This window comes from Anabas testudineus, chromosome 9 (genome assembly GCF_900324465.2).
Source record: "Anabas testudineus chromosome 9, fAnaTes1.2, whole genome shotgun sequence".
Lineage (NCBI taxonomy): Eukaryota > Metazoa > Chordata > Actinopteri > Anabantiformes > Anabantidae > Anabas > Anabas testudineus.
The window spans coordinates 17,465,361-17,493,239 of NC_046618.1; the positions used below are offsets into that span (position 1 = coordinate 17,465,361).

The following is a 27,879-nucleotide window of genomic DNA, read 5'->3' on the forward strand; positions in this document are numbered from 1 at the left end:
TTTTTCATAGAGCAGGTGAAATGTATTGTCCACAATGTTGTTCACCATCCCCTTCTTAAACTGCCTGAATTATCTCACCTATAGATTTTCTTACTTTATTCTATACAAACATTGTACATATTTTTCCAGCAACTGTGGTGTTGTTCTCACAAAGAAGTTATTTTATTTTTTAAGCTTTGCTGATTGTAGGGGGAATGGAACGATTGAAATGTAAAAATTGGGTGTTTCTAAATCCTCACAAAATACTCAATTAAAGTAAAAGTGCATTAATTGATTAATTGTACTCAGGTAAGGTTGAGTAAACGTACAGAGTTACTTTGTTCCACTGCTGCTTTAAGCAGGTTATTTAACCTTGTGCCAACTGGGTTATTCAAGGATAACTTCACCATTAAATGTGTGAATATAGGCCAGCCCAAGCAGTGCAGATAAACAACCAATAGATGGTAGTGTGATCGATTACACAGTGGAAGGCAAGTGGAAAGACTCTATTTTAAATTCTGGACGTCAATTAACGTTTAGCAGGGAAAACATGAGTAGCTTATGCAAGAAAATGTGATTCTTACGAAAGCTGCAGAGGGATTCACATAATATATAATAACAGAGAGGCAGTGCTGCGACACTGTTAGGCCGCTCCTGATTGGCTGAGCCGCCATCCCAGGGCGGGGCGAGAGGCGGGCATCTTACGTGACAGGCTGTCGTCATCATGCGTGATGACGAATGTCAACCCCGTGGCTTTATGAACAGCGAAATCCCTCCACGGGCACAGTTGAGTAGCGGGTCTAAGAACAGTTTATCGAAAAGAAGGAGCTCTCAGGGTGGAAGACGGTCTTATCTCTTCACCAGAGGGTTGTTTTTCTCTCTGTGTGCTGTCCACCGGCTTCCTCTGCTGGTTCGGCTTCAACAACACAAACCACGGGGACTAACGTTAGCCAACGGACGTAACGTTAGCCGAGAAGGGAAGTGGGCTTCGTCTTCTCTTTTATCAGGCAGGTGAGTGCACAACGTGTCGTTTTCCAGTCCCGCAAGACAAACCTAACATACGTGTGGATGTCAGGAGGTGCGTTTAGACATTTAGGAAGTCCTACAGTGTGTGTGTGGCCTGTTGGCGCCGTCGCAGTCGTGGCTCGAGCTGCCGGTGGATAATGAGAAACAGAGATGTAAAGGTCTAGCCAGAGGACTTCATGGGCCCACCGGCTGATGCTGAAGTGTGACCGGTCAACACAAGGCCCACTCACCCATCTTCCGAGCTTTACCTTTCCTCTATTTAGCACCACAACGCACTGTGGCAACGTGCATCTCACGCAGGAGCTTATCTTTATGGTGTAGAGGTCAGATGCCTCATTGTTTTTAGATAGGAGGACTTTATTGTGACTCTAAAATGCAGCCTAGCAATGCTAATCATGCATTGTCCTGGGCCATTCATATTAATGCGAGCCCAAAAGGTAGAGCCCGTAAGGAATTAGAGACACCACCAAGCACAGTGAGAGCTTATTGGCTCCTGATGATGGAGTTGTCCTGGAAACATGGATTGGACGGTGCTGTGTCCTTAAAGCTATAGAAAGACACACTTACAGGATGTGTGTCTGTCACAGGCAAATACACATGATTAAAAAGCCAACTTTAAATGTACTATGAAAGACACAGAAAGCACATGTCAAAATTTACCATGTGGGTAGATCAGCACAGCAGCATTAATAGACAGCCTGCACTGAAGATGCTGCATGTAAATCCAACAACCTATTTCAGTGCTTCAAGTGGGTTATATTACTTCTCTTCAACTGCAAAACCTTCCTCTATTTGGGATTATTTTGTGTTTTGTTGTAGTTATTTTGTGTCTCTTACTGACTAACAAAAATCCGTCACTTTGTACAGAGGCTGGTCCCTGTAGGTTCGTTCGCTAATGCACCCACGAGCGAAGCGAATTTGAAGCAGTTGTCTTAAGAAAAAGTTGGCCACATCAGCAGTTGTTAAAAATACAGTCTACTTCTTTCATAGTGGATCACCTTTTAACCAGACACAGTAGGTTATGCACTTAAATCACAGATTAACTTACATGATTTACAAAGATTGTGGAGATCCTACACCCTTCCCAAAATCCAAAGTGACTACAGCAAACATAGCTGCACATATGACAGGCTTCATTGGAGAACAAATATTAGGTCAGACTGAACATCTTGGACATACTTTATCTAACAAAGCTATTTATCAGGTGTCATTATGTGGGTACAGTCAGATGTTTTATTGCACACTACTCACCAAATGTTTAGTTTAGACCAGTGGTGGAAGAGGTTTTTTGTCAGTAAAATCACTTTTCTTTTGACATGCAACACATTTTGTTCCATTTTATTTTCAAATTAAACTTGTGTGTAGACTATGTATGTTTAGCATATAAGTGTTGTAGACCATCTGTGGCATTGTAGCGTCAAATCTGTGCACACATTACTGTTATTACATGCTGGGCATTTTGTTTTGCACCTGTCCCTGCTTTTTGCTCAGCCCTCAGGAATGATGAATTGTATCTCATCGGTGTATTAAAGTAAGACCAAGTTTGCTGCCAGTCCTTCTCCACCGGTGGTTATTTTTAATACTCGTCTCAGCTTCAGTGAAATCTACTTCGTGTTGTACAACAAAACCATGTGCAAATTTTCAAGGCAACAGTAATGCAAGGGTAGTATTTTAAATCATTGCATTCAACAGTCAGCATCAAATTTAACCATCTGTGGAAGAGGAGGTTGTTTAAACTCTAAGTTTGTTCCAGTTATCATCAGTGTTCTGCCAAGTCACTCTTGACCTAGCTTCTATTACAGTTAGTAAACTATCTGCACATATGATAGTCTATAATATGAATATTACTGATTTAATTCTTGACATATTACCAGACTGAAAAACATTTGGCAAGAAATTATGAACATACAGTGGCTTGCCCACTGTATTACATATAATATTTAATCGATACAGTGGTTATTTTTGCCAACCAATCTGCAATTAGTAACCAACAATAACAAGTAAATGTGCCTTTAGAAGTTAGTTACATTTTGGCAGATGCTTTTATCCAAAGTGATTTACAAGTGAGGTACAAGGCAAGCAAAATATCTAAGCCAAGCACATGAACTTTAAAGTAAAATGCTCTAGGAGGAACTGTTTCCATTTAATGAGGTTAAACTTTACATCAACAAATGTAAAGAAGATATATTTTAAGACAGAATTTAAAAGATGCCAAAGATTACCTTTTAAGTTGTGGCCTCCAGCCTCCTTGGAAATTCTCTGTCAGGACCAGGTGTGTATGATGGGCAGCGTGATTGTTGCAAGGCTCCACTCCTCTAAACACTTCTTTCTGCAGTTAGAGGTGAGCCCTTCCCATGAATGGGAACTGCACTGACGGATGAAAGGATCAAAAGGACGCCCCACAGTGTATTTGTGCTAAGTAAAAAAGGAGGAATTTGTTTAAATCAGTCCTTTAGCTGCTTTTCCAACAAATAAGAAATGTAATTGTATGTATCCTCCCAAAGCCAAACAAGATTGGAGAGAAAATCCTAGCTAAATAAGGGACTGTGTTAATTCTAAGAAATCTTCCAAAAAATTCAGTACACACCAAATGTCTCATTGTATTAATTTATTTTAGAATTCATTTTTATATATTTTCACAAGACTGTAGTTTATATAGAGGATAAATATACTGTAAATCTTGCATCAGCATTTTCTATTTTGATCATTACTCAATCAAAACAAACTAACAGGACTAAGGCTTTGTTGTTTATTCATAGTTAAAATAATCACATGTACAGCTTCCCCAAACCAGACATCCTTAAAACTGTTTCAGTTACACCTTGTACAGTGACCAGGTGCTTCCTTTTGTTGTTCTTAATGACTCAGTGCATGTAGATGTGCAGCCATCAATCTTTAAATTAGACTAGTAAATATGTTATTTCCCATTTACTTAAAAGGTACAAAATAAAATTTGCATAGGAAGAAGTTTACCAGCAGTTAAACTATCGCAGCATTGTTTCCTCTTAATTCTTTAGCCTGACTAACACATTGTAATTTCTCATTTTATTTGAGAACTTGTTTATTAGCCACTGTAACTCCTGTTAGTCTGACTTGCAGTAAATGGATATAGAGCAGAGCCGGATCGCCTCACTGGATGTCAGGCCAGACTGGGCCAGGAGCAGGCACATTTAGGTGAACTGGGTTGCAGAAATTCCTGACCCTGTTTGCTGTGGGTAGCATGTGACTAAGATTACACTCTTCCTAGTCTGCTGCATAATTGTATGTGTGCGTGTGTTGGAGCTGGGGCTGCACAGTAGGTGGTAAACGATAAGCTTGACGCTAGGTATAGCATATCCTAAAATAATAAACTTTTGTTGTTGTTTTTTTTTAATTGTTTGTTTTGTTTTATTTTGTTGTTAGTTTTGTCCTAGACTAGGACACTTTTAGTGCCTAATGGATGGAAGTAAATTAAGTAACATGGGGATTTAATGACCAAGTGCACCACAGGATTTTTGCTTAACATGCAATGAACAAAATAGCCAGTGGTTTAACTTTTTAAGCTGCTTTCATCCATCTGAAATGTCCAATTTTTACACTGAAAATGGCTGTATGATGTGTCAAAATTATTATATCATTTTAAGCCAAATCGTACTTGGTTTTTCCTCCAACAGATCTGTACCCACCCAGATGTTCATACATAGAGAGTACACAGATGTGTTAGACACAGGCAAACTACAAAAGATGTAAAGTTGCTGTATTTGACTGAACAATGTGGAAAAAGTAAAAGAAATAAAACAGGATGTGGAGCCGCATCATGTGAAAAGTGTCAGGGAGATTGGAGTGTTACAAACGTTCAGTGATGAAAACGGGTTTACTTTTCTGGCACATGCATAGTTTGTTTCACTGACACTGAAACTTTTGGGCTGAATTTGCTTTAATCAGCATCCAGCAAACAGGAAGGTCCTCTGTAACTAGGTGTGGCTGTGGCTGCTGTTACTTAATGACTGTCATACAATTAGTGTGGGGCCTTCAGTGCTGAATAGAGCTGATTAGTCAGATTACCCAGAATTTTATACTATTGCCAAACTACTGCTGTTTACCCAAATGTAGATGTACTGTAGATAACAACAACGCTGTCAGCATCATCCCTTCCCTCTTTAGATTTTATATAGATACAGGATTTAAAAGGTTAACTACAAGTTAGATGTTTGCAACCATATAGCAGTAATCACTGTATAGAATACAGCTGCTATGGCCATTTGAATACAATTGCATATAGCAGGAAGTAAGCATCAGGATGCAAATCGGTGTACTGGAATGAGTTATACCTCGGGGAATGTTCCTTGACTTTATAAAAATAATTATCAGGTGGAGAAGCACCTAATAGTTTGTTTACATTTTGCATAAGTACAAATGATCCTTAACCAACTCCTCCCAGTATCCGTTGATCTCAATTATGTGTGATGACAATAAAGACTCGTCACACAGGAAGAAGCTGCAGTCATGAATGTGTATTTATGGTATGTGATATATAGCCTTATTTATTTAAAAATAATATAAACATTATGAAAAGATATGTGTACTGGATAATAGTGATAAAAACACCTCTTTATACTTGTTGTATAAATGGCAGTTGAATGACAGTTGGTTGTAATATTTCCTCAGGCCAGTCAGTCCAGTTATAACACTGGAACAGAGCAATAACCCACATGACTAAGTTTCATAAAAATGTAATCGGCAGCATGACAGCCTTAAAGCAATTAGTAAGTAAAAAGTGAACATTGCAAATTTCTGCAGACCAAGGGAAGATTTTTGTATTCCTTATTTTGTCTATAAGCCATATAGTTTACGTATTACCATCTAGACTAAGAAAACCACTCAATCCTCACACATTTTAAGTTCGGAAATTGGTGCAGTTTTGGCTCGTAACCTTAACTATGTAATTTTACCATTACAAATTGCAAACTTTCTGCCATGTCCTGACTGGACATGAATCACATCTCCTTTGTCCCTTAAAGCCTGTTAAAGTTCTGTGTGTTCTTACACAATCTACTCTGTTCTCTTAGAGCTGCCATCACCTCAATTCAGTTGTTGCTGGTCACCTAGAATGTACAGACTAAAAATGTTTTACATGTAGATCAACGTGACCTTGTCTTATGATGGTAACTATGTTCTGGCTCTAATTCATTGAGCTCTACCCTCTCCTGGCTCTGGTATCAGATCTGTCTGAGGAGCTTCAGCCAGTGATGATACTACTGTGTCTCCTTATCTGTGAGCCTTATTTGTTTTGGCTGCCTCACAAGAACCAGAAAACGCCCTCTACAACCCCTGTGTGTAGGTGTGTGAGTCCGATCTTGTGTTTGAATTCTATACCATGACAATGTCCAGTGATATTTATTTTGTTTAAAATTGACATTATTGGTTCAAACTTAATCTGCTCCAAGTAGAACTGTAACAACTAGTTGATCTAGCAGTAATTGAAAATAATTGTTTGCTGCAGCCCAACCAGTATGTTTGGGGGGGGAAAACAGACCTGAACAGTAAGGTCCTACATACCTGTAGGTTAGGGCTGACTTGGGGGAACAGAGGTGCACTTGCTCAGTTGGCTAGTAATACTGCCAAACAAAGAGGGCAGTCATGCTTTAGGTCTAGGACAGACCTGTTGCATGTTTTTCCAATTGCATTCACATTGCAGCCTTTTGCAATTTGATAAAAGATAATCATAGCATTTCAAATCATGATTGTGATTTAGATTCATTGTTCAGCCCTACTGAGTAACTTTGTGTAAACTGTTGGCTTTAACATGATAATTAGCTGTTAGGGGCTGAAAAAAGAGAATCTGTTTCCACAGTTACTGTGCAAACAAATGAAACCGGTTGTCTTACTGTGCATAACAGCAGGAATCTGACTCATGTAGATTTAAAGGATTTCATCCACTTAAAGCAACAATGGCCACCTTTTTGTCCTAAATATCCCTGCTGACATGCCTGAGGGTATAGATGATGAAACAGTTACAGCATGTCTGCTTTGGCTAAGAACAGATTTATTTTTTTTTTTTAATCCAACCTTTAGTGGCTATCTACATCTTACGGCATGCTGTGGGAGTGTAGGTTTTGCTTTGAGAAAGGGATGACTGAACACCTCTGATCCCCTGATGTAACTGTAACTATATGTAACTGCTTTTCTTGCTGCTTTGGTTTCTTTAACCTAGAAATATGTTTGTGCAGCACAGCATGAAAGTCCACTTGCTGTTTAAGTACTAAAGAAAGAAGGATTACCTTGGCTTTAGATCAGCCACATATTAAGGACATATCTTCAGTTTATTTTTATCTCGATTTCTTTCTAAAACTACTGAAACTCATTGGTCGTGTCTTAATCACACTTTCTATGTGCTGTGTCACCATGTTATCAGCATTTTGGCTTGCTCTTCCTGTTACTACTTCCTTCAAGCTTTGTCACAATTTGATGATTAATAAAACAAACTCCAAGCTCAGCGTCTGTTAATGTAAACTAATATATTTCTGGAGCCAGGAAACAACATGGTAAAATCTGCTCAACCTTTCATTAGGCTAAGGCCTAATAAATAAAAACTGCAAAGTAAGACAAGGTCATAGTTAGTCTTTTCTCTGAATAACAAATCCCAGTATGTACAGTTTACAATAAGCTTATCTCAGAAATTGAGACATAACAATCTTCTTGACTGAACAGTCTGACATCAAAGCTTACAGTGACCCTTGCCTGTCATGTAAAACCAAACATTAAGAAAAAACATCTTGTGCCAACAAATGGCATCAACCATTTATACAGTTATTTCTATATCAAGAAAGTCAAGTATCATTGATAGGAAAAAAACAAATAAGCACCTCAGCAAATTGGCATTGTGTGTAAGTTAGCAAGCTGACAGTAGCATTTAGCATTCATGTTTTCTATATTTTTTTTACCATTTGAGGTTTGAGTGGTACTCAGCTTGACCTCCTTTTTTTTTTTTTTTTTTTTTTTTTTTTGCAGTGGTTTAATGACATTTGGCTGGAGCATAACATCACTACCTGTTTATCTCAACAAACAAACCTAATATTTACATAATGGCGGCTTTAAATGTGCATTTCGATTTTCTTGGGTTGTTTTTATTCAAATTCGGTTAAATGTGTGCTAAATTTCAGTGGAAACATTGTTTTATTTTTAGCATGTAACCATTCAACTGGTTTCTGATCAACACAAATAAATACAAATATTTCAGATTTCAAGCCATGTGTACCAGAGAAAGATGAAATCCAGTTTAAGTAGCTCCCTCAAACAAGTGAACTGTTCAGATATAATATGGTTTAAAAAGAAACAGAACAGCTCCCACATATACACATGCATCTATGTCCACTGGCTGCATGAATCAACAAATAGATTCTGACAAGTTGTGTGAAGGATGCCTTGCTAAGAGCTTTGCCTGTTTTTTCTGTGTGACTGATTGATATTGATTGTTATTGTTGCTGAGAGCTGCCACGATAATCTGCGGTTATACAACCAATGAGCGTTTGCATCTCCCTAAAGTTAATGTCTGCTAGGCAGGACCTGAAATAGGTGACATGTGACCTGTGGTTCAAATGTCTGTAGGATTATTTTCCAACCACTAACCTCACCAGGTGATTTCATTAGCTAGTTCCTCTTCTCTCTTTGAGGGTGTGCTGCTGCAATTCAATAACATTTTATTTTTATAGCGCTAAATCACAACAGAAGTCAACATAAGGCACTTTACAGTGTAAGGATTAAGGCCTTACAAAATATAACTGTATACAGAATTAGATTTAAAAAAAAACCCAACAACCCCGCTCGAACAAGCACTAGACAACAGTGGAGAGGAAAAACTCCCTTTAGTGGAAGAAACCTCCAGCAGAAGCAGGCTCAGAGTGGGCAGCCATTTGTCTGAACCAGTTAGGGTAAAAATGTTAAACACATTTTTGAAAGTCCCTAGTTTTTAGTATAATGAATTCTTGGGGAAAAGAGCACAATGGTACAAGAAAACAGTTGCATGCAAAACCAGACCAGGAAACAAATAGCTGCTTGTCTAGATTGGATTTTAATGTGACTACATCAAGTGCAATAATTTCAGTAGACATACATTTACAAGACCTATTAAAAGCTTAATAATGTACAATGAACAACTGAGCTGAAATATAATTCATTTTGATGATTGGCTATTTAACAATTGAGGGCCCAGCTTTTGAAAATGATTTACTGATCTCTTGTTGTATGGCAAGAATTGAAAAGGTTTTCTCTCATCAACACTCTCCGTGTGGGAGACTGGTGTTCGAATCCTGGCTGTGACTATCTCCAGTAGGGGTCCTTACACAAGACCTCCTTACCCTGCCTTTGCCTTGTATCTTGTAAGTCACTTTGGATAAAAGTGTCTGCCAAATGACTAAATGTAAATCCAAAAACTCAAATATTATCTGCATCTCCAGGAGATTGTGATCAAACTAAAACTTAAATATTCAACTGACTTTCATGTATGAGGAAGCAAAGCATAAAGTCTTCGGCAAATGTTTGACTTATTACTTTATGGATCAGTTATTTAAAATATTTGCAAATTAATTCTTTCAATCAACCGTCTGATTTATGGGCTAGTCTCTATTCCTGCTCTACTGGCACAATCTTCTGTTGCTGTGAGATAAACTCTTATCTCCTTTCACCTCTGCTGCACTGACAGAAAGTTGACCAATGTAAACATGACCTTCAGGCGTTTTTACTGTTCAATAGGCTCACTCGCCTCTCACTGTGAAATACGGACCCCTCACATGTAATCTGTCATATTGAGCTTTGCCTGCTCTTACACAAGAGCATAGCTGCAGACTAATTCTCAAATACATCAAGTGTAGCATTAAACTGTATGTGGAATAATAACAGCAACCTATTGGCCAGCGTGCAGTTGGTGTGTATATGGGTGTAAGAAAATACCAATACACAACAATTAGTTACAATACTCGTGTGGTGTTGGGTTTAGAACCCTTGAACTCCCAGACCAGTTGGCAGTATTGTACATGTTGTCGTTTTACTTGTTCTCTTCATGTCTACAGACTAACATCTGGTGGGGATGATGATGATGTTGATACAGACACACACACACACACACACACACACACACACACACACACACACACACACACACACACACACAAACTTTGGCACTTGAGATGAAACTGCCCACACAAACAAACACAAACGTCTGTTGCATAGACCCACAACACAACACAAGAATACACAGGATCCAGAGATTATGTTACCATGGTTATAGATCCATGTGATAATTCTGTGCACCAACCTATGTATTCTTGGATAAGTTAAAATTACATCTGCAGTCATTGTTTCCTCTGGTCCCTACTTCTTTGCTGCTTTTTTCTGTTTTCTTGGATTGCTTTCTCAAACTGTCTCTTACACAAACACTCTTTTTATGTTTACATAATTAGAAAAGTTTTTTTTTTTTTTTATTTAGTTTATGAAACTGCCTCTCTCTTCTCTTACATAATCACATAAACTCACTTTCAGTTCTCTCTTCTCTCGCTCCAGTTCCCTGTGAGTCTCTCTTGTGCTCTCTTGGTTGTCTAATGTTTTTGTGTGTTTGGACAGATTCCCAGTCAACACAAACGGGGGAAAAAAAAGAGATGAGTTGAGGGAAAAGGGGTTTTTGTCTCTTGTATGACAGCGGGAAAGGGCATTTGGGGATGTCGTGCCACAGTAGTATGGCTCCTTTGGTGTTAGCACATGCCTCGTCAGATCTAAGTCACCCAGAAGCTGCTGGGATGCTTTCTGTCACACTCCACATCAGGTCAATTGTATGCTGCATATTAGAATCAGACACCGCTTTATTGACGAGGCTTTTCACATTCTGTACAGGAAAGCTGTCTTGGTGATGTGCTGCCAAACAAGTTATAATATAAAAATAAGAAAAGTGACAAAAAGCCTGCAACAAGTACAACAAATGACATAAATATACAGAGGCAGGGCAACAACAGACAACAAATCAGTTTGAAAGTTAAATTTCAACAATTTTTCTAATTGATTAAAAGTCAATTTAAAGTTCTGTTATTGTAAAATTGTTTGATTTTCAACTTATCAGACAAAGTCAGATATTTGAAGACATGAGACAACTAGATATCTGGAGAAAACATTAGAACACGCATGTCTAAAGATTAAGCCATAATGAATATAATTGTAAGTGGCAGCCCTAACACCATGTTTTTTTATTTTTGTATTTATCATTTCTGTCAGCTATGATATCACTATATTAGCCAAATGCTATCCTTGTGAACCGAACCAACAAAAATAATTTAGTTTGGCACAATGTGGACAGATGAGAGGACATTAAGAAGGGAGTGAAATGTTAGTAACAGTCCATCATTGCTTGTGAAAACAAGCTAGGTTTTTTTTGTTCAGCGTTTCCTCAGTTAATTTGGCAGTAGCTCTCAAAAATATCTGGTTGGTCAAACATGACTTTATCATTATGATTTTTTTCAACAGCTTTCACTCATGCTACCTACTTAGTCTGGATGACGCTCAAACACATGAGTCACACTAATAACTTTTGCTTGTAATTAAATTCTGTCTGTCAAATTAACTTATGTCTCACCTCCTCCTTATCCTTTATCCCCCTGTCTCTCTCCTCTCTGCCTCTTCCCCTTCTCTTCTTCTCTTTCCTCTCTTCTTCCTCCACCTCCTCGTTCCCCTGTCCCTTGCCCCCTTCCACACAGATGCTCCCAGCCGCCCAGCTTGACAGGAGTGATGGGATGTGTCAACTAGGTATTACACCTATCCCAACATTTTACACTGCAAGCAGGGAGACTGGCTGAGTGGGGAAAATATATTTGGGATAAAAAAAAAAGTGATTGTGACATAGGTGACAAGGCACAGTATAGGCAATGTTAACTAGGCATCTGTGGATAAGACTTTTAACTGTCTTATCTTATCTTCCTGGCAGACAGGCTTATGTCAAATAAAACATGGAGTTGAATTTGAGGAACATAATTAATAACAAAATTAATCTTGTATAAATTATTGTATTGAAAACTGTTGGCTTGTATTGCCTGCCAGCAGGAAGGAAACAGTAATTCAGATGAAAAATAAGGTGAGCTAACAAAATTCCACAGCTGGACTTAAACCAAGCGTTTGATATTGTGAGTTTTGAGTTTATTGTTTTTACAGACCAAGGCTTTCAGGTTGCCTCAATTTCATATTTTCTGAAAATCTAAGCCTAAATTGGTGGTCTATAGGGACTAAAACACAATACTCTTTTATCTGGTATGTTGCTAATAATGTAAATTAAATCTTTAAAATGTTGATATAAAAGTGACCAGTTGTGTGGGCTTGCTTCTTTCTTGCATGCATTTAAGAAACCTGTGAAATGGCATGTTTAGACAGTTGGGTTTTTTTTTTTTTTTTTGGTCACCAGCATACCCAATGTTGGTGTGTATGCCTGTCCATCCACCATACTACTACTACTACTACTACTACTACTACTACTACTACTACAGTGTTGTTTGTAATGCTGTTTCAATTATAGTGGGACATAGTTTGTGAACTTGCTAATGCAACTGTCTTATAATCCTTACGACCAAAACACTTTAATTTGAAGTGGTGTCCAAGCTGGCACCCGATATTTCATACTCCTTTACTGAGTTGCTGTCTTGTGCAGGGAATATTTATTCTTTTCACATATTGTACACCATTCTATTCTGCTGTTTTGTTTTTTGTTACATTTAATTAGTTTAAAAACAGATTACTCAGTCATTGGTTCAATATGAGATGAATAAATCTCAGTGTAGCTTTTTTTAAATAGTAGAAAAGATTCATCTTGTAGTATATCAAATGCATTTGCAGCTGACGTGTTGTTGTGCCTTTTTAATTGTTTGGCTTTTCACTTTTGAATCTTAATACATCAAGTAATTTATAGTTTATGAAAATCTGAACTGAAACGGTTTGCAAGTGCGAGCCAAAATACAGGGATGGTGGATAAATTTGTTATACACAAACTTTGACATGGCACCCGAAGTTTGAGAATAGTGCACCACACCTGTAAACTGGTATTATCTCTATCATCTGTAATCATTGTATTTCTCCTCTTTCAAAGACGTGTCCATATTTTTGTTTTTATTTTGCCATCTCCTTTCTTCTAGTGTCTGTCAGCCTGTTAGCAATGTGGATTGTTCATTATATTTATTATTGATTGATTGATCTGCCAAGTATTTTCCCATTGAATTTGTTTTTTTGTTTCAAATGCACATTCCTTCCTAAAAACCACAGTGATGTCTTAAGATCATTCCTTTTTTTTGTCTTTTCCCCCCTCTTTGGTGTAAGCAATGGTCCAAAATGTGAAAATATTCAATTGCCATCATATAAAACATATCAAATCCTCAAAATTGAGAAGCTATAAGTCTTGACACTTTGGCAAAGTTTGGAAAATGATTATCAGAATAGTTGTTTCAGGTATTATAGAGCCAAAACTGCCTTTATAATAAGTCTAACAACCAGAAAAGGCTACAGTTGCCTCAAAAAGAAATGGAATATTTTGAGGGGAAAGTGTGGCGTTTCTAAATCCCGAATGAACATTTTGCCATGATGAATTATAATTAGTTGCAGTTAACTTGCTGTAGTCATCTCAAATGTAGAGGAAAATGAAAGAGACTTGATATACAACAGTAAACTTGGCCTGGCAGCCTCTCTGACTCTCTCATGTGATCAGAGCTACAAATTAAAATTAAAATATTAAAAACAATAAAGTTATAAATCAAGATGTTTATCAGTTTCTCTTTTTCCAAACAGATGAGGCCATCCTGGACGATGTAATCAGACTGAAGGATCCATCTGCAGTGTTCACACCAGAGCGAGACAGAGGAGGGACAAAGAAAGAGGAGGAAGACATCGAAGACACAGGAATGGGCGTGGGGAAGAATACCACTTCCAAGTCGATGGACAGCAGCAGTGAAGGAGGAAAATACGAAGAGGAGAGTAAACATGGGGCAGATTTCTACCCTATTCCGGTACATGGCTGTTTTTGTTATCTTTTTTTACTTAATGATGCTCTTCTTCATCCTTTCTCTGTCTGTCTCTCTTGTTCTTGACTCACAGTCAGATTTGCATTTGTCTGGGAATGTATTTGTTTGAGTGGGCGGTCAAGTACACACATGTACTACTTCATTGCCAGTTGGTGCGTGCTGCTGCTGCTAGGTCCACCTATTTCCTTTGTTTTTGTCCATTTGGCAGCAAACCAGGCAAGGCAAGGGCAAGAAAATTATTTTTACAGCATATTACTAAATCAGCAAGGCAATAAGTGCTTTGCATCCCTCTGCTGTCCAGAAACATAACTCCACAGGAGCAAAAAACCATTGGTGCAGTATCTGCTGGCTGTATTAACAAGCAACTGTTGGCAAATGGATTCACCGCATTGGCTTTATAAAATGGTTATATCCTGCTCATCCTGTTTGTTGGAACTATCACTTTATCTGTCATTGTTTAAAGCCAATTAGTGGGACAGGAAATAAAACGTTTCCTTCACGGGGAACTTTTCATTTGAGGCATTGTGAAGAAATGTTGGTCACCCTGTATAACCCCTAGACATTCATCTCCAACATTTGACAAACTCATTTACATACTTTTATGCAGAGACTGCTCAGACTTTAATCTCAAGGACTATGCAGACTACGTTTACATATGAAAAGAGATTGTTCTCATAACAGATCTGAGGGATGCACAATAAAATCTATCTGTAAAATTGTTTAGCCACATAGAAAGATGGCAGGTGACGGGTGAACATGTTTCCTCAGTTCAGGCAGGCAAACTTAAAATGACTTACAATATTAGTTAGTCTTTGTTTTCGGCTTTTGTTTACTAAGATCACACACAAATATTTGTGTTGTACACAGGAAAAGCACGCTCTGACCACTTATACACATACACACAAACAAATTCCATGGAAGAAATTTGTTTGTTCACCAACAAGTTTGCATCCTGCAGGAAACGCGTGTTCAAGTCCCTGCTGCCAAAGCTGGGTCATTATACTTTGTTTTCTTCCCAGAAGTGTTTTAGTTTTTATAGCTTAAAGCCTTTAAGTTGACCTTACATGTCATGTTTTTACACAGAGTATCTCACAGACAGGCATTTGTGAAAATTCACTCCTCCTCTCCCGTCTTTTCATGTGGATTTGTCAGTGAACCAACCAAGTGTCAAAGCTGTGAACGTCATCCTCAATCTGCTGTCTGAGAATTCACATATTGCTTTTGCCAACAAGCTTTGGCAAACTGTTATTAATTGCTCTATGTGTTGCCTTCATTAAATGAAAAGGTTAAAAATCCAAATTGTTTGTTTAGGTGGTGGTTAACGGTTTGGGTGGTGCCAGTGGAGACCAGGATACAGAGAACACAGAGCTGATGGCTATATACACTAAAGAAAACCAAGGAGCAGAAAAGGTAACTTAAGAGAAAACGGAAGCGAAACTCAATACTCACATGTTTTACCAGTCATCCAAAGTGCTAAGTGGCTTCCATATAAGCCTCAATTTATGCACACTGACAGTCACATGGTTGAGAAAGCTTACTCATATATTTACAGGTTCATATTCGTGATGCACACTGTAATTTTGTGTAATCACAGCATTGTGTAATCACATGCAGTTTCACTTCATAATTCTTCTTTTCCTCCCTTACCTGTCCTCACTTTTTCACTTTATCCTTAGAGTTGTAATCCTTAAGATTTCAGCAGTAGTGGGAGAAGTATTTATTTTCAGTACGTTTGAATTTACACTAAAATTCATGCATTTAAAATTATATTAAGTCAGAAAAGCGATACAGTTCATCACATTATTTCTATTATTGTTACTGTTACTTTGATTTCATTAAATGTTATGGCTTTTATAACTTTAATTTTCAAAGTTGTATTTACTTTTCTGTCTTATTTAGGGTTAAAACAGAGCAAGGCCAACTGTCAACAGCATGATTTACATTTCTGCCCCTATTTACATTTTAACTAATAAATATTAGGTGCTGGCCTCATTCCTGAATTCTGTTCTAAAAATAAAAGCTTTGGAAAACCCAGGTTTTTCAGGTTTGTGTGTGTGTGTAACAAAAGAGCACACACTCACAGGATGTGCTCACTGTTCTCTTTGTAACAGTGACTCTGCATTTTTCTTTGTCGGGGGAATAATGTCAAGTGTTGGTCTTATTCACACAGTGTCGTTTTTCACATTTACTTTTTTAACTCCGTTTTTTTTTTTTTTTTTTTTTTTTTTTTTTTTTTAATTACAATCAGCTTCTGCTGATGTTGTTTTGATCCTTTACACAAAGTGAAATGTACAGTACATGAAGTAAGCATGTCAAATAAGATATGAGAAATACATGAGCAGTCTCACTCACTGTGTTTGTGTATGTGTTTAGAGCTCAATGTCTGAGACGTTGGACAGCACAGGCAGTATGGATGCAAGGAGGATGGACATGATCTACACCATCGAAGACACCCCACCCTGGTACCTGTGTGTGTTCTTAGGCTTACAGGTACATTTACACAGCAAGCCGTTTTCGTTTTGTCTGGCTTATGTGTCATGTGTTATGGATCATCAATATATTTTCTTGACCTGACCACCAGATCTGTTTAAAGTGGACATTTGTCATCACATTGATGGCGAAAATATCCTGCTTACTCCTGTTGTGTATAATCATCAGGACTTGTCATGTCTTTTACTGTAGCATAACTTGTCATCTCTGCCCAGTATTTTTCTTCCAGTTCTCCACAGTGTTCATTACACAACTGGACACTAGACACACAAATAGGATGTTACTCAATAATTATCATGTTGTTGTTTGTCGTCATGTTACCGCAATGTATTTATATCTGTTATTTCACCCTGTTGAATAGTCAACACTGAGAAGCTCTTCACAGCGGTAAGAAAAAGTGTGGGCATTAAAGGACTGGTTTAGGTTTTTTAAGATCGCCCTTAACACGTAGCAAATGTAGCAACTACGCTGTAAGGAGTGTTGGTCAAAGTGCTGGCCAAAGTTCAGAGACTAATATGAACCACCTTTTGTCTCTGTAGCACTACTTGACATGTTTCAGCGGAACAATCGCGGTGCCATTCCTCCTGGCTGAGGCGATGTGTGTTGGATTTGATCAGTGGGCCACCAGTCAGCTCATAGGGACCATCTTCTTCTGTGTGGGGATCACCACCCTGATACAGACCACACTGGGCTGCAGGTACACACACAAACAACACAGTTCCATATGGATGAATGGTTCTTTGAACACACACTTGTTACGCAACTGATTTTTAGTACTAACACTTAACTTTTCCACTTTCTCCCTCTCATCACTAAGTGCCACTCAAAGACAAGAGCCATTATGAACACAAAGTTCCCCTTTCTTCATCTTTCCTCTTAATGTTACACTCGTGTGTTTAAGTGTGTGTGCATTTTAGGTTGTGGTAGGTTCCCAGAACCTCAACAGTCCATTTTGAATTTAAACAAGTCTTTTCACTTTTAAAAGATAATTCCTCACTATAGCAGCTCTGATTTTCTAATTTCTAATTTGACCAAATTTTTCTGTTATTTCATTCTACTAAAGCTCCTTATTTAGTTGTTTCTTTAAACATAGATGTACAGTACAGTACAGTATATTTTCTCTTACATAAGCCACCCTGACTGCTTGCATTCCTTCTTCCTCCCCTATGCTCTTTTTTTTGTCTCTGTCTCCACCCTGCCTCGAGGTGCTCAGTCTTCCTCCCACATGTTGATCCACTGCCTGGAATCAGTTCACCACCTTTTTATGTCAGTGGTCTTTGTTATTACATGAACACAACGTTGCTTATACGTAATGTGATCTAGGTTCTACTGTATGTGTTCTTGTTTCATAACCAGCTATTCACCTGATTCATCCCTTTTCCGTCATTGTGACGCAAGACGTTGCATGTTGCCATGGGTTGGTTTCAACAAAAGGCAGATCATGTTGGTACGAGGTGTTATTTTTCTGTCATCTAAGAGGAGCGGTTCAGTGAGGCAAACTTGCCCCGTTTCCATTTTTATAATAACCCTTTATCTTTCCATCATACTGTGGCAGATTATCACGGCTCTTTACTGGTGTGTAGCAACGGCCAAATCATCTCATTCAAACAATCCCAGACAGTGACTGTTTTTTTTTTTTTTTTGAATACCAACTCAGTGACCTTGGCTGATGCATTGATGAAAACGGTGTGCAAACAATGTCCTATCTACTTTTTCACTGAAACATCCTGTGGGAGCTCAGAGAAACATTTTAATAATTGAAAGACCTAGTTATTGGTTTAAAAAAAGTGAGACTGTGATGGTCTGTGTCTTTTTTGGCAAGGTGTCCCCTGACACAATGTGGAGATAGTTAAATTCAGGAGTACGGTATGGGCACATTATAAAACAAAAACACCATCTCTGTAGTCATTCATAGAATGTCAATTTTAGAGAACAGTTTTTGTCTGATTGAGTACATTTTTTTTAGACTAATGTCTTTTCCATTAATATTTCTATTTATTTAACTTTGTTCACGCATTGAAAATGCAGCTGCACAGCCACAAGGTCTCATATAAAATTTTGTTTGAAATCAGTTTGCAAGTGAAACTCTTAAGGCAAAACAAACAGGTGTGCAACTATTTCCAATGCACACTTCCTCTTTCTAAGTAAAAGTCCTCTAGTGTTTTTCCAGTTCATTCACACCCTTTAATCTTGGTCGTTGTCATTTTTTTTTCATATGTCTTCCTACAATTTCAATCTCATTACAGTTGTAATTTTTAAAGGTTAGACATACTGTAGTGCACATTTGAACATTCATTTCTTATAAAATGGTAATTATGGAAAATGTTCGAATTTTTCAATTGTATATTGTTCTAAATGGTGACAGAGGAAGAAAATGGAAAAGGAACATAAATCTGTGTGCCTCTATCCGACCAAACAAAACACCAGAAATGCATTTCTCATAGTGAATTACAGTATATAAAAATTAATGGGAATAAAAGCTAAGAAGTGTTATCTACCATCTTTCCTTCCTACTAAATTTTAACCCTCCCTCTTTTGTAGATTAATGTGAGTATTCAGACTCAAAACATGAGTTCTTAACTGTGCATATCTGTGTTTAGGTTGCCTTTGTTCCAAGCCAGTGCTTTTGCATTCCTCGCACCAGCTAGAGCCATCTTATCATTGGACAAGTGGAAGTGTAATAATACAGGTAAATTTCCTTCTCTGACTCATTCACTACAAATACTATCATCTGATCTGAACTGTTAGTTCATGTTGTTTGTTTATTTTGTTCCCAGCGTTAGATGCTGTCAAAGGCCACACGCTTAACTTTGTGCTCCAAATTATTAACACATTATTTGTCTTTATCTACAACCAGAGATGCCAGTATTGAATGGCACAGAGCTCCTCAGCACAGACCACATCTGGCACCCAAGGATACGAGAGGTGAGCAAAGAAACGATACAAGTGGAGAGGAAGATTAGAAAACAGGCGCTGGAACACAAATTGAATAGATGTGAAATTATTAGAAATATTGAATTCAATATAGTAGCAAATAAATAGTACATTACAAGCCATTTTTATTCTGAGATTTACAGTTGCCATTTTTTCCAGTATCCAGATAAGAATTGTCTGTGTAGAGCTGCAGGGTTTGGTTTTCTGTGAAATCAGCTGTTAATTTGTATTAACCTTTTCAGTTTGTGTAAGGCAGTTGAGTAATACTTGTGTGTTAAGTGAATAGGACAAACTCAATCAGCCCAAATCAAATTGTTGAATAGAACATCAATGTGTCTGGAAGCAAGAACATGTGATAAAAGAGCAGAGATAAAGTCGAGACAAACCGGATTATCGCTCCAAGTATCAAATAAAAAACTGGATCACTGGTGATTCTATAACACATCTCTTCAGGCCATGACGATTTTCCTTATTTTTAATTCACTATTTAATTAACACCTGTACTACTATATATACACTATATAATACTTCTGCCTTTTTTATGCTAGATTCATATTTAGATTTTTGGCATTATTTAAAACAACAATAATTTATTGTCATTTTTTATTCATATTTTTTCTCACAGATCCAGGGGGCTATCATTGTTTCGTCCTTGGTCGAGGTGTGTATCGGAGCATTGGGTCTGCCTGGGATCCTGCTCAAGTACATCGGGCCCCTGACCATCACCCCCACTGTGGCCCTCATCGGCCTGTCAGGTTTTCAGGCTGCAGGGGAGAGGGCTGGAAAACATTGGGGCATTGCTATGCTGTAAGTGTACATTCACGTGTCAACAAAGGCATCATCATAGTCACACAGCATCTAATATCCACTTCCCTGCTGGATTTGTTCTGATGATCATGAGTTAGATGGCTCCAAATGTGGTAGTTCAGCTGCCCAGCAGTGCATCAAGTCATATTTTACAAAAGGACTTGGAAATATAATGCAAATACAGATGGACAGCTTTGGTGCATAGGGCTACAGGAGTTGTGTGACAGGTTTCGACCATGAAACCCTGTCACCATCAGAAACCATTGTGGTTGAATGAATTTAATATAACCATTGTTCACTTTTTGTGAGGAAATATATCTTCTTAAACCACCACGGTTTAATACACAAAAGATTTTGGATCAAGTTTCTACCTTCCGCCTAGCTTTCATACAAAGATTTGCATTAACCTTTCTAGATTACTTCTTCACAGAAAGTATTTTGACTCTTTCACTCTGGGGGAGGGAGAAGGATGATGAGACAGATGAAGACATTTTACACAACATAAACATAGAGGATCACATTGACTGCAAAGGATTAAATCAGGGGTAGACTTCAAAGTTGTGCTGTGTCATGATTGTTTACACTGTAGCTGGAGGGCCTCTGCTCTCTCTCCACAGAGACAAAGGATATGTGTCTGTAATTGCCACTGATGTGTTCTTTCTCAGGCACTTTAAGATAATTGATTGGATCTGAAGCCTCTGGGGTCCTAGTTGGGCGTAAGCAGGAGGAAACCGTACATGGTCATATAGGATTAGTTATCTCACTGGAGAATATACTCCAGAGTAAAGAACCACACACCTTTCTCTCAGTGTGATCCACAAAACTAAAGAAGTATTCTTTCTGTCTGCAGGACTATCTTCTTGGTTCTGCTTTTTTCTCAGTATGCCAGAAATGTTCACTTCCCTCTACCGATCTACAAAGCCAAGAAAGGCTGGACTTCCTACAGGTTGCAGGTCTTCAAAATGTTTCCTGTAAGTACATAACTTCACATAGAAGTACATAACTGTTTCCACTGTTTGACCTTTGCATCACGTCTGTTTCTTTTTCTTATTTTTTATTACTCGACCCTAGTTTCTTCACAACTTTCCCTCCTGTATTCACCACAAACTGTGTTCCCATCAAGCCACAAATTATTCATCAGAGTTCATCTCATTCCTCTGCAAGATGTTTTCTTTTTGCATATATGCATTCCATAAATCTGTCTTTTCCTGCCCTCTGCTGGTCATAAATATAGATATCGATATAGAGATATAGATAGAGATAGATAGATGAATAATAAAAACTCTTCCTTTTGCATTAACAGTTTGAGTTAAAGTCTTTCATAATGGCTTACTATTGTTATTTCACCTTTCATTGGGGTTTTCTTAACAATATAAATGTTACCTTGGACTTGGCCACAGATTAGGAAGCTGCAGTGAAAAACCTACTCTATTTAATTGTGGTGACATCATCAGATGTGGAGTGCACATTTAAACACAGGATCCAAAAAAACGTGAATCTGCGTTGTTTTATTTATTTCTAATTTAATATATAATTAAAATGTGTTAATTTTTTTCCAGATCATCATGGCCATCCTAGTGTCATGGCTGTTGTGTTTCATTTTCACTGTGACTGATGTTTTCCCACCGGAAAAGGACAAGTATGGCTTCTTTGCCCGCACAGACGCACGTCAAGGAATCCTCACAGCAGCACCATGGTTTAAGGTCCCGTATCCCTGTAAGTGTGTTTGTGGGCAGGTTGGTTGATGTGTGGTTCTTTCTCAGTAGCTTTAAACAATCCAGCTGTAAGTAGACATTGTCAGTTACTGAAAATTATATGCACCATTTCAAGCATTTTACATAGTAGAATTGTATATTACCGTATTTTCTGCACTATAAGGCGCACCTAAAAGCCTTCAGTTTTCTCAAAAGACGACAGTGCGCCTTATAATCAGGTGTGCCTTTATATATGGATCAATATTGAACCGCAACAGGTCTCGCAACTACGGTAAACAGCCGCCGACTCCATTTCCCTCGTAGAAGAAGTAGCGCGTGGTGCATGCTGGTATATATGACTTCGCTTAGCGTGCCGTTGTTATGTTATGTTATGTTATATAGGAGGATGCAGATTTCGGCAGCTCCGAGTTGCCAAATATTTTACCCCCTCCCTTATTAACTGTAACACACTTTATAACAAAATGCTGTCATTTGTCCATCTTTAGATTATTTTTAAGCTGACAGTGAAAATTCACACACGCAAAAGTGTGAGTGGCTCAAATCATACCGAAGTTTGCACATCTTGTACACACAACACTACTAATCTGCTTTAGCATTTTTAATAATACAAAGGTAACGTGTGTTACAGTTAATAAGGGATGGGGGTGCAATATTTGGCAACTCGGAGTTGCCGAAATCTGCATCCTCCTCCCTGATTACAGTGGGGGATACAGATGTCGGCAGGCATGCAAAACTCTGCATAACACCGTTTCATTTCCATTTGTGTGTTTGTGCAAAAACCCCAAAATAGCTCCTATTAAGAGACACGGTTACGACGCAGAGTTTAAACTCAAGTCAATCAGTCACGCAGTAGAACAACGGAACAGACCAGCAGAGAATTTAACATTAATGAATCAATGGTGCGGTTTCTTGTCTTTACTGGAGTTGTGAACTGAGGAGTACATTGCTCTCAACTACATTTTATCCTATCTTTTATTTTTGTAACTGAAAGAAATAGAAACTAAATTAACAAATAATACACATCGTTACACATTTCGTATGTTACACTCGCACACGCTAGCTTGACTTGAATTAAGCTAATTACAATAACACGCACACGTAATTTATCACATGTAGAAGGTAACAACTAACATACTTCTGACAATAAACATGTTAATACTTACAAAGACAAATGCTATCCAAGGCAAAAACGTATAAATCGCACTCAGCATAGACATGAACCAGTTGGTTTTACTGTGGAAACTAAACTAGTTTAATTTACCGACGGAGAAAATACGTCAAAGCTGTTCTATTGAACAGAGAGTGGAAAGAGCGCTCACTCTGCAACTAATTATCTTAACAAAGATCAACTAAAATACACAACTCTCACTCTGACAAATTTTAAGAACAATACTATAATACTTTTTAGCTGCCTTTGTCACAACTTATTGTTATTCATTTATCACTTGAACTGAAAGGCATGACACGGCCAGAGCACATCATCAACATCATTTTGGGAGTGAACTGAATTTTCAGAACGCTGGTTTGTAATCTATTAATAAAGGTTGACAGACCTATCGGACTGTTTTGTTGACATTCCCTTTAGCGCAGCTCCATCTAATGTTGTATAACGTAACGCCAGCCTCTACTGTAGCGTCTATCGATGTGCCTTATAATGCAGTGCGCCCTATATATGAAAAAAGACCTGATGTGCGGAAAATACGGTACTAGCATTTTGCTGGGGTTCAGTCGCAATAATCGTAGACGTTTGACTTCTACTTCCCCACATACTGTGGAAATTATTGCCCCCCCCCCCCCCTTCATTTTAATGAGGTTGGCCAAAGCACCTCAATATAATGCGCTGCAGTACGGCTCTACCACTCACTAGGATTTTAATAATAAACATAAAGTAGAATCATCACCTTTGTCATAGTTTCAACAAAAACTGAGAAATTAGAATCCTGTAAAAGTCGAATACATGGAAATGCGATATATATATATATATATATATATATATATATATATATATATATATATATATATATATATATATATATATATATATAATTAGTATTATTATTATTTATTTTATTTTTTTTCTGTAAGGTCTTAAACCTTACACTGTAAAGTGCCTTGAGATAACTTCTGTTGTAAATTGGCGCTATACAAATAAAACTGAATTGAATTGAATTGAATATATGTATGTATATAAATAACATGGTAAAAACAATCATTGTAAGGGTTTAAAGTGTAAGGGATTTTCAGTTTAAATGTTTTGTCTCTCGGCTCTGACCAATACTGTTCTCTTACCTTTACAGTTCAGTGGGGCTTTCCCACAGTAACTGCTGCAGGTGTGATCGGCATGATGAGTGCTGTGGTGGCCAGCATCATTGAGTCGATTGGAGATTACTATACCTGTGCTCGTCTCTCTTGTGCTCCTCCCCCTCCCATCCATGCCATTAACAGGTACAGTAATTCTTCAGTTCAACCCCTTTTTAGTGTCCCTCATGTCTTCTAACACTCCAGTTGTTTATGAAATATAGCACGGACAATTTACTGTCCTCCATCCCTGTAGGGGGATATTTGTGGAAGGTGTTTCCTGTGTTCTGGACGGTCTTTTCGGGACAGGAAATGGCTCCACCTCTTCCAGTCCAAATATAGGCGTCCTGGGAATCACAAAGGTAACATACACCTGCACTCATTATTTCTTTTCTCTTATCCTTTCTTCTGTTTTCTTTTTATCCGTTTTTCCCCATCCACCCTGACTGGTTTCTTCTGTGATCCCTCTCATTTCTGGTTGCTCCTCCAGGTTGGCAGCAGACGTGTGATTCAGTATGGAGCTGCCATGATGCTGCTGCTGGGGCTTGTGGGTAAATTCAGCGCCTTGTTTGCCTCTCTGCCCGACCCTGTCCTGGGGGCTCTGTTCTGCACCCTGTTTGGTATGATCACAGCAGTGGGACTGTCCAACCTGCAGTTTGTTGATCTCAACTCCTCCAGGAACCTCTTTGTCTTGGGCTTCTCCATCTTCTTCGGTCTGATGTTGCCAAGCTACCTCAAACAGAACCCATTGGTCACTGGTGAGTGGAGCGGAGAGATTCCTATATGTTAACCTATATGAACTGTCTTAAGAACTGTCTTAACTGTGAAAGAAGGTAAATGTATTAAATGAAAATATCTCAGATTAATTCTCACAAAATCTGCATGTGTAGTGACTTGTTTGCGTAATGCAATTCTGGTCCTGATCAGGGTTAACATTTTAGTTTATTTATTGACATGCACATGGTGGAATGTGTGAATACATATTTCAGGTGGTAGAAACTGGTCGTGTTTACTGTGGAAGCTGTGACTCATTTTCTGAGCGTGTTTACTTTTAGCTTTTTTTGTTTGTTTGTTTTGTAAAATATTTACACAATGAATTTGGCATAATTCAACAAACCTTTATCTGCAGATGTTTTTCTGTCATAGACTAGACACACATGGTTAATTTCTGCACTTCATACTGCTAACACTTGATGGAGCAGCACCCACTCCAGCTTCTCTGTTATGAACAAAAGGTGCATAGTGTACATGGAGTGAACTGATGCATTGGGAATTTCATCATTGTTCTGAGAGAATGAATTGACTGAACATACTAAAATTACTGAAATTAGATTAATTAATACTTTATTAATGTTTAATTCTTCAGTTCCAGATGTTACAGTGCAAACCCACAAATTAATAAGTTTGTGTTCCTTTATCTTTCTCAGGCATAATTGAGGTTGACCAAGTGCTGAACGTGCTCCTCACTACTGCCATGTTTGTTGGAGGCTGTGTGGCCTTCATTCTGGACAATACTATCCCTGGTAAGGTGTTTCAGTCACTTTAGTCTTTTTTCACACTTCCTAAAAAATAAATTGTAACTAGAAATGTATTTATTTTGTCCTGTTAATTTTATGTCTAGATGATATCAGTGATTGTTTTAAATATGTCAAACAGAATCTATGACTAATCTATTTCCCTAAGTTTATAGCAAAAGTGAAGGCTCATATTTGAATTTTAATTATACTCATACCTGTTAGTTAGGCCTTTATAATTGCTTAATCATATTATTTGCTTTATAATTGCTTTTAATGAACTTATGTTAAATCTCTTTTTCCCTTTCTCGCCAGGTTCTCCTGAAGAACGCGGCATCAAGAAGCTGAAACGTGGCTCTGGTCTTAGTGCAGCAGAACTAGAAGGGATGAGATCTTATGACCTGCCGTTTGGGATGGACTTCTTAAGAAGACACCCCATCTTCAAGTACTTCCCAATCAGCCCCACGTTCACAGGATATAAGTGGGGGAGGCTACAGGGAGCCTGCAGGAGCAGGATGGGACATGGGGATGCAGTGAAGGGTGGAGGAATGGCAGGGGAGGGAAGCACAGCACAGGGGGAAAGTAGAGTATAGCCAACGGGCTGCAAAATATCAAGTGTGACTGAATTTGGGGAACAAGGGATGGTACACTAAGATAAAAGGAAGAGTGGAGGACAGAAGTGGTGCAGGGTTCAGGATTGTGTGGAAGAGAATGTGATGCACCAATCCCCTCACGTCAGTACTGTATGTGTTTTCTGTAGCTCGTGTCAGTCTTCTCCCACTTCCCACTATGCTATTTTAAAAATGCTGTAGCAAGTCACAGCATGCTATAAAAGATGTCACCATGCAGAGGTTAGTTGGTTTGTGTGCATATGTGTGTCCAGTGTGCAGAAATAGATACAGGGAGGATGCATTTACTTTAATCCAAGCTGGATGTTTGATGATTCACTGCTACCTTCTACTGAGTCTATTAAGCATTTCATAAAACGTTCTGCTAAAAGAGTTGATTATGTCAGTCGAGGATTATGCAAAATTTTGTGTGAGAATCATTTGCCTCTAGACTCATTATGCAACTACACTGAAAACACACACACACACATGCACACCCCCTCCCCAACAGCCTCAGAACTAGCTTGAGTGCTACAAAGCACATCAGGGTCAAGCAGATAAATGAAAACAGATTGTCAGGTGCCCTTAGCCATGCAAAGTGATTGTGAAATTTATTTATTTTTCTCTATCTGCGTTCATAACAAGAAGGTGACTTCACATCACATCCACTTGTCTCCTGCTAAAGAGCCCCACCCACCCTCATCTTGGAGTAATATTCACAACTTTAATGGAGCAAAAACTCACCAACATACCAGTTTACTTCTCTTTACTGTGTCAGTATTATACTTCATTTACTAACAAGACAAAAACTCTACTTTTCCTGAACATAAGTACATCTGTCAAGTGGAACTTGTTTTTACTTCATCATGGAACAAAATACATTTTTGCTAGATTGTTTTTATTTGATAGCCTTCATTTGATTAATTGACATCTCCTCTAATATGTTTAGGCATTTATGGTACACCATAAAAGAAGCTTTTTATGATGCCTCTGCTGCTGTGATGACAGCAGTGCTTTAACTAAAGCTACAGCTAATTGCGCACAGTTACACAGACGAGGCCTTATCAAAGATTTTGACGCCTTGTGCATGTAGATGAGGCTTAAAACAACACAAAAATAATGTGGCAAGAAAACGTAAGTGGAATTATCTGCATTTATGGATAAACTTGAGTTGGATCTTTACTTAAGTTAGAATAATGAACAATTACTTTTAACCAATAACACAAATTGTATTGTTCTCATCGATGTGGAATCCCTTATTCACACTTTCACAGTATAGCCTGGAAAAAGCAAGTGTAATTTAGGCTCATGAGTGACGTGAGAGGATGTGTTGGTTAGAGCTACTTTGACTGATATCTTTTCTAGTGACCCAGTCAGAGCCAGGACTTCGACCCAACAGATAATCTGTAGAGTGAACCTTGACAAGTCGATTTAAAGGGTTTAGTTTTTCACCAGCACCATTAATGTTTAATGTTCATATCCCACAAAG

At 38.2% G+C, this 27,879-nt stretch overlaps 1 protein-coding gene across 2 annotated transcripts; it reads left to right on the plus strand.

Annotated features, from left to right (window-relative positions):
- Positions 1-720: 720 nt before the first annotated feature.
- slc23a2 (solute carrier family 23 member 2) lies at positions 721-27,664 on the plus strand. Of its 2 annotated transcripts, XM_026343995.1 has the most exons (16): positions 721-990; positions 11,724-11,772; positions 13,792-14,009; positions 15,336-15,434; positions 16,398-16,514; positions 17,054-17,211; positions 19,115-19,203; positions 19,372-19,439; positions 20,074-20,255; positions 21,106-21,226; positions 21,815-21,971; positions 24,268-24,415; positions 24,525-24,630; positions 24,759-25,026; positions 25,696-25,791; positions 26,098-27,664. In XM_026343995.1, the coding sequence occupies exons 2-16, from the start codon at positions 11,724-11,726 to the stop codon at positions 26,373-26,375; spliced, it is 2,154 nt and encodes a 717-aa protein (XP_026199780.1). In that variant the 5' UTR covers positions 721-990; the 3' UTR covers positions 26,376-27,664. The 2 variants fall into 2 exon arrangements, with proteins under 2 accessions (XP_026199780.1, XP_026199781.1); XM_026343996.1 differs by lacking the exon at positions 11,724-11,772.
- The last annotated feature ends 215 nt before the right edge of the window (positions 27,665-27,879 follow it).

Excerpts from the sequence above, each read along its gene's own strand:
- slc23a2 (XM_026343995.1), top strand. The coding sequence starts at position 11,724 with ATGCTCCCAGCCGCCCAGCTTGACAGGAGTGATGGGATGTGTCAACTA. Across the intron at positions 15,435-16,397 it reads AAAACCAAGGAGCAGAAAAG|AGCTCAATGTCTGAGACGTT; the intron begins GTAACTTAAGAG and ends GTATGTGTTTAG. Across the intron at positions 17,212-19,114 it reads CAGACCACACTGGGCTGCAG|GTTGCCTTTGTTCCAAGCCA; the intron begins GTACACACACAA and ends ATCTGTGTTTAG.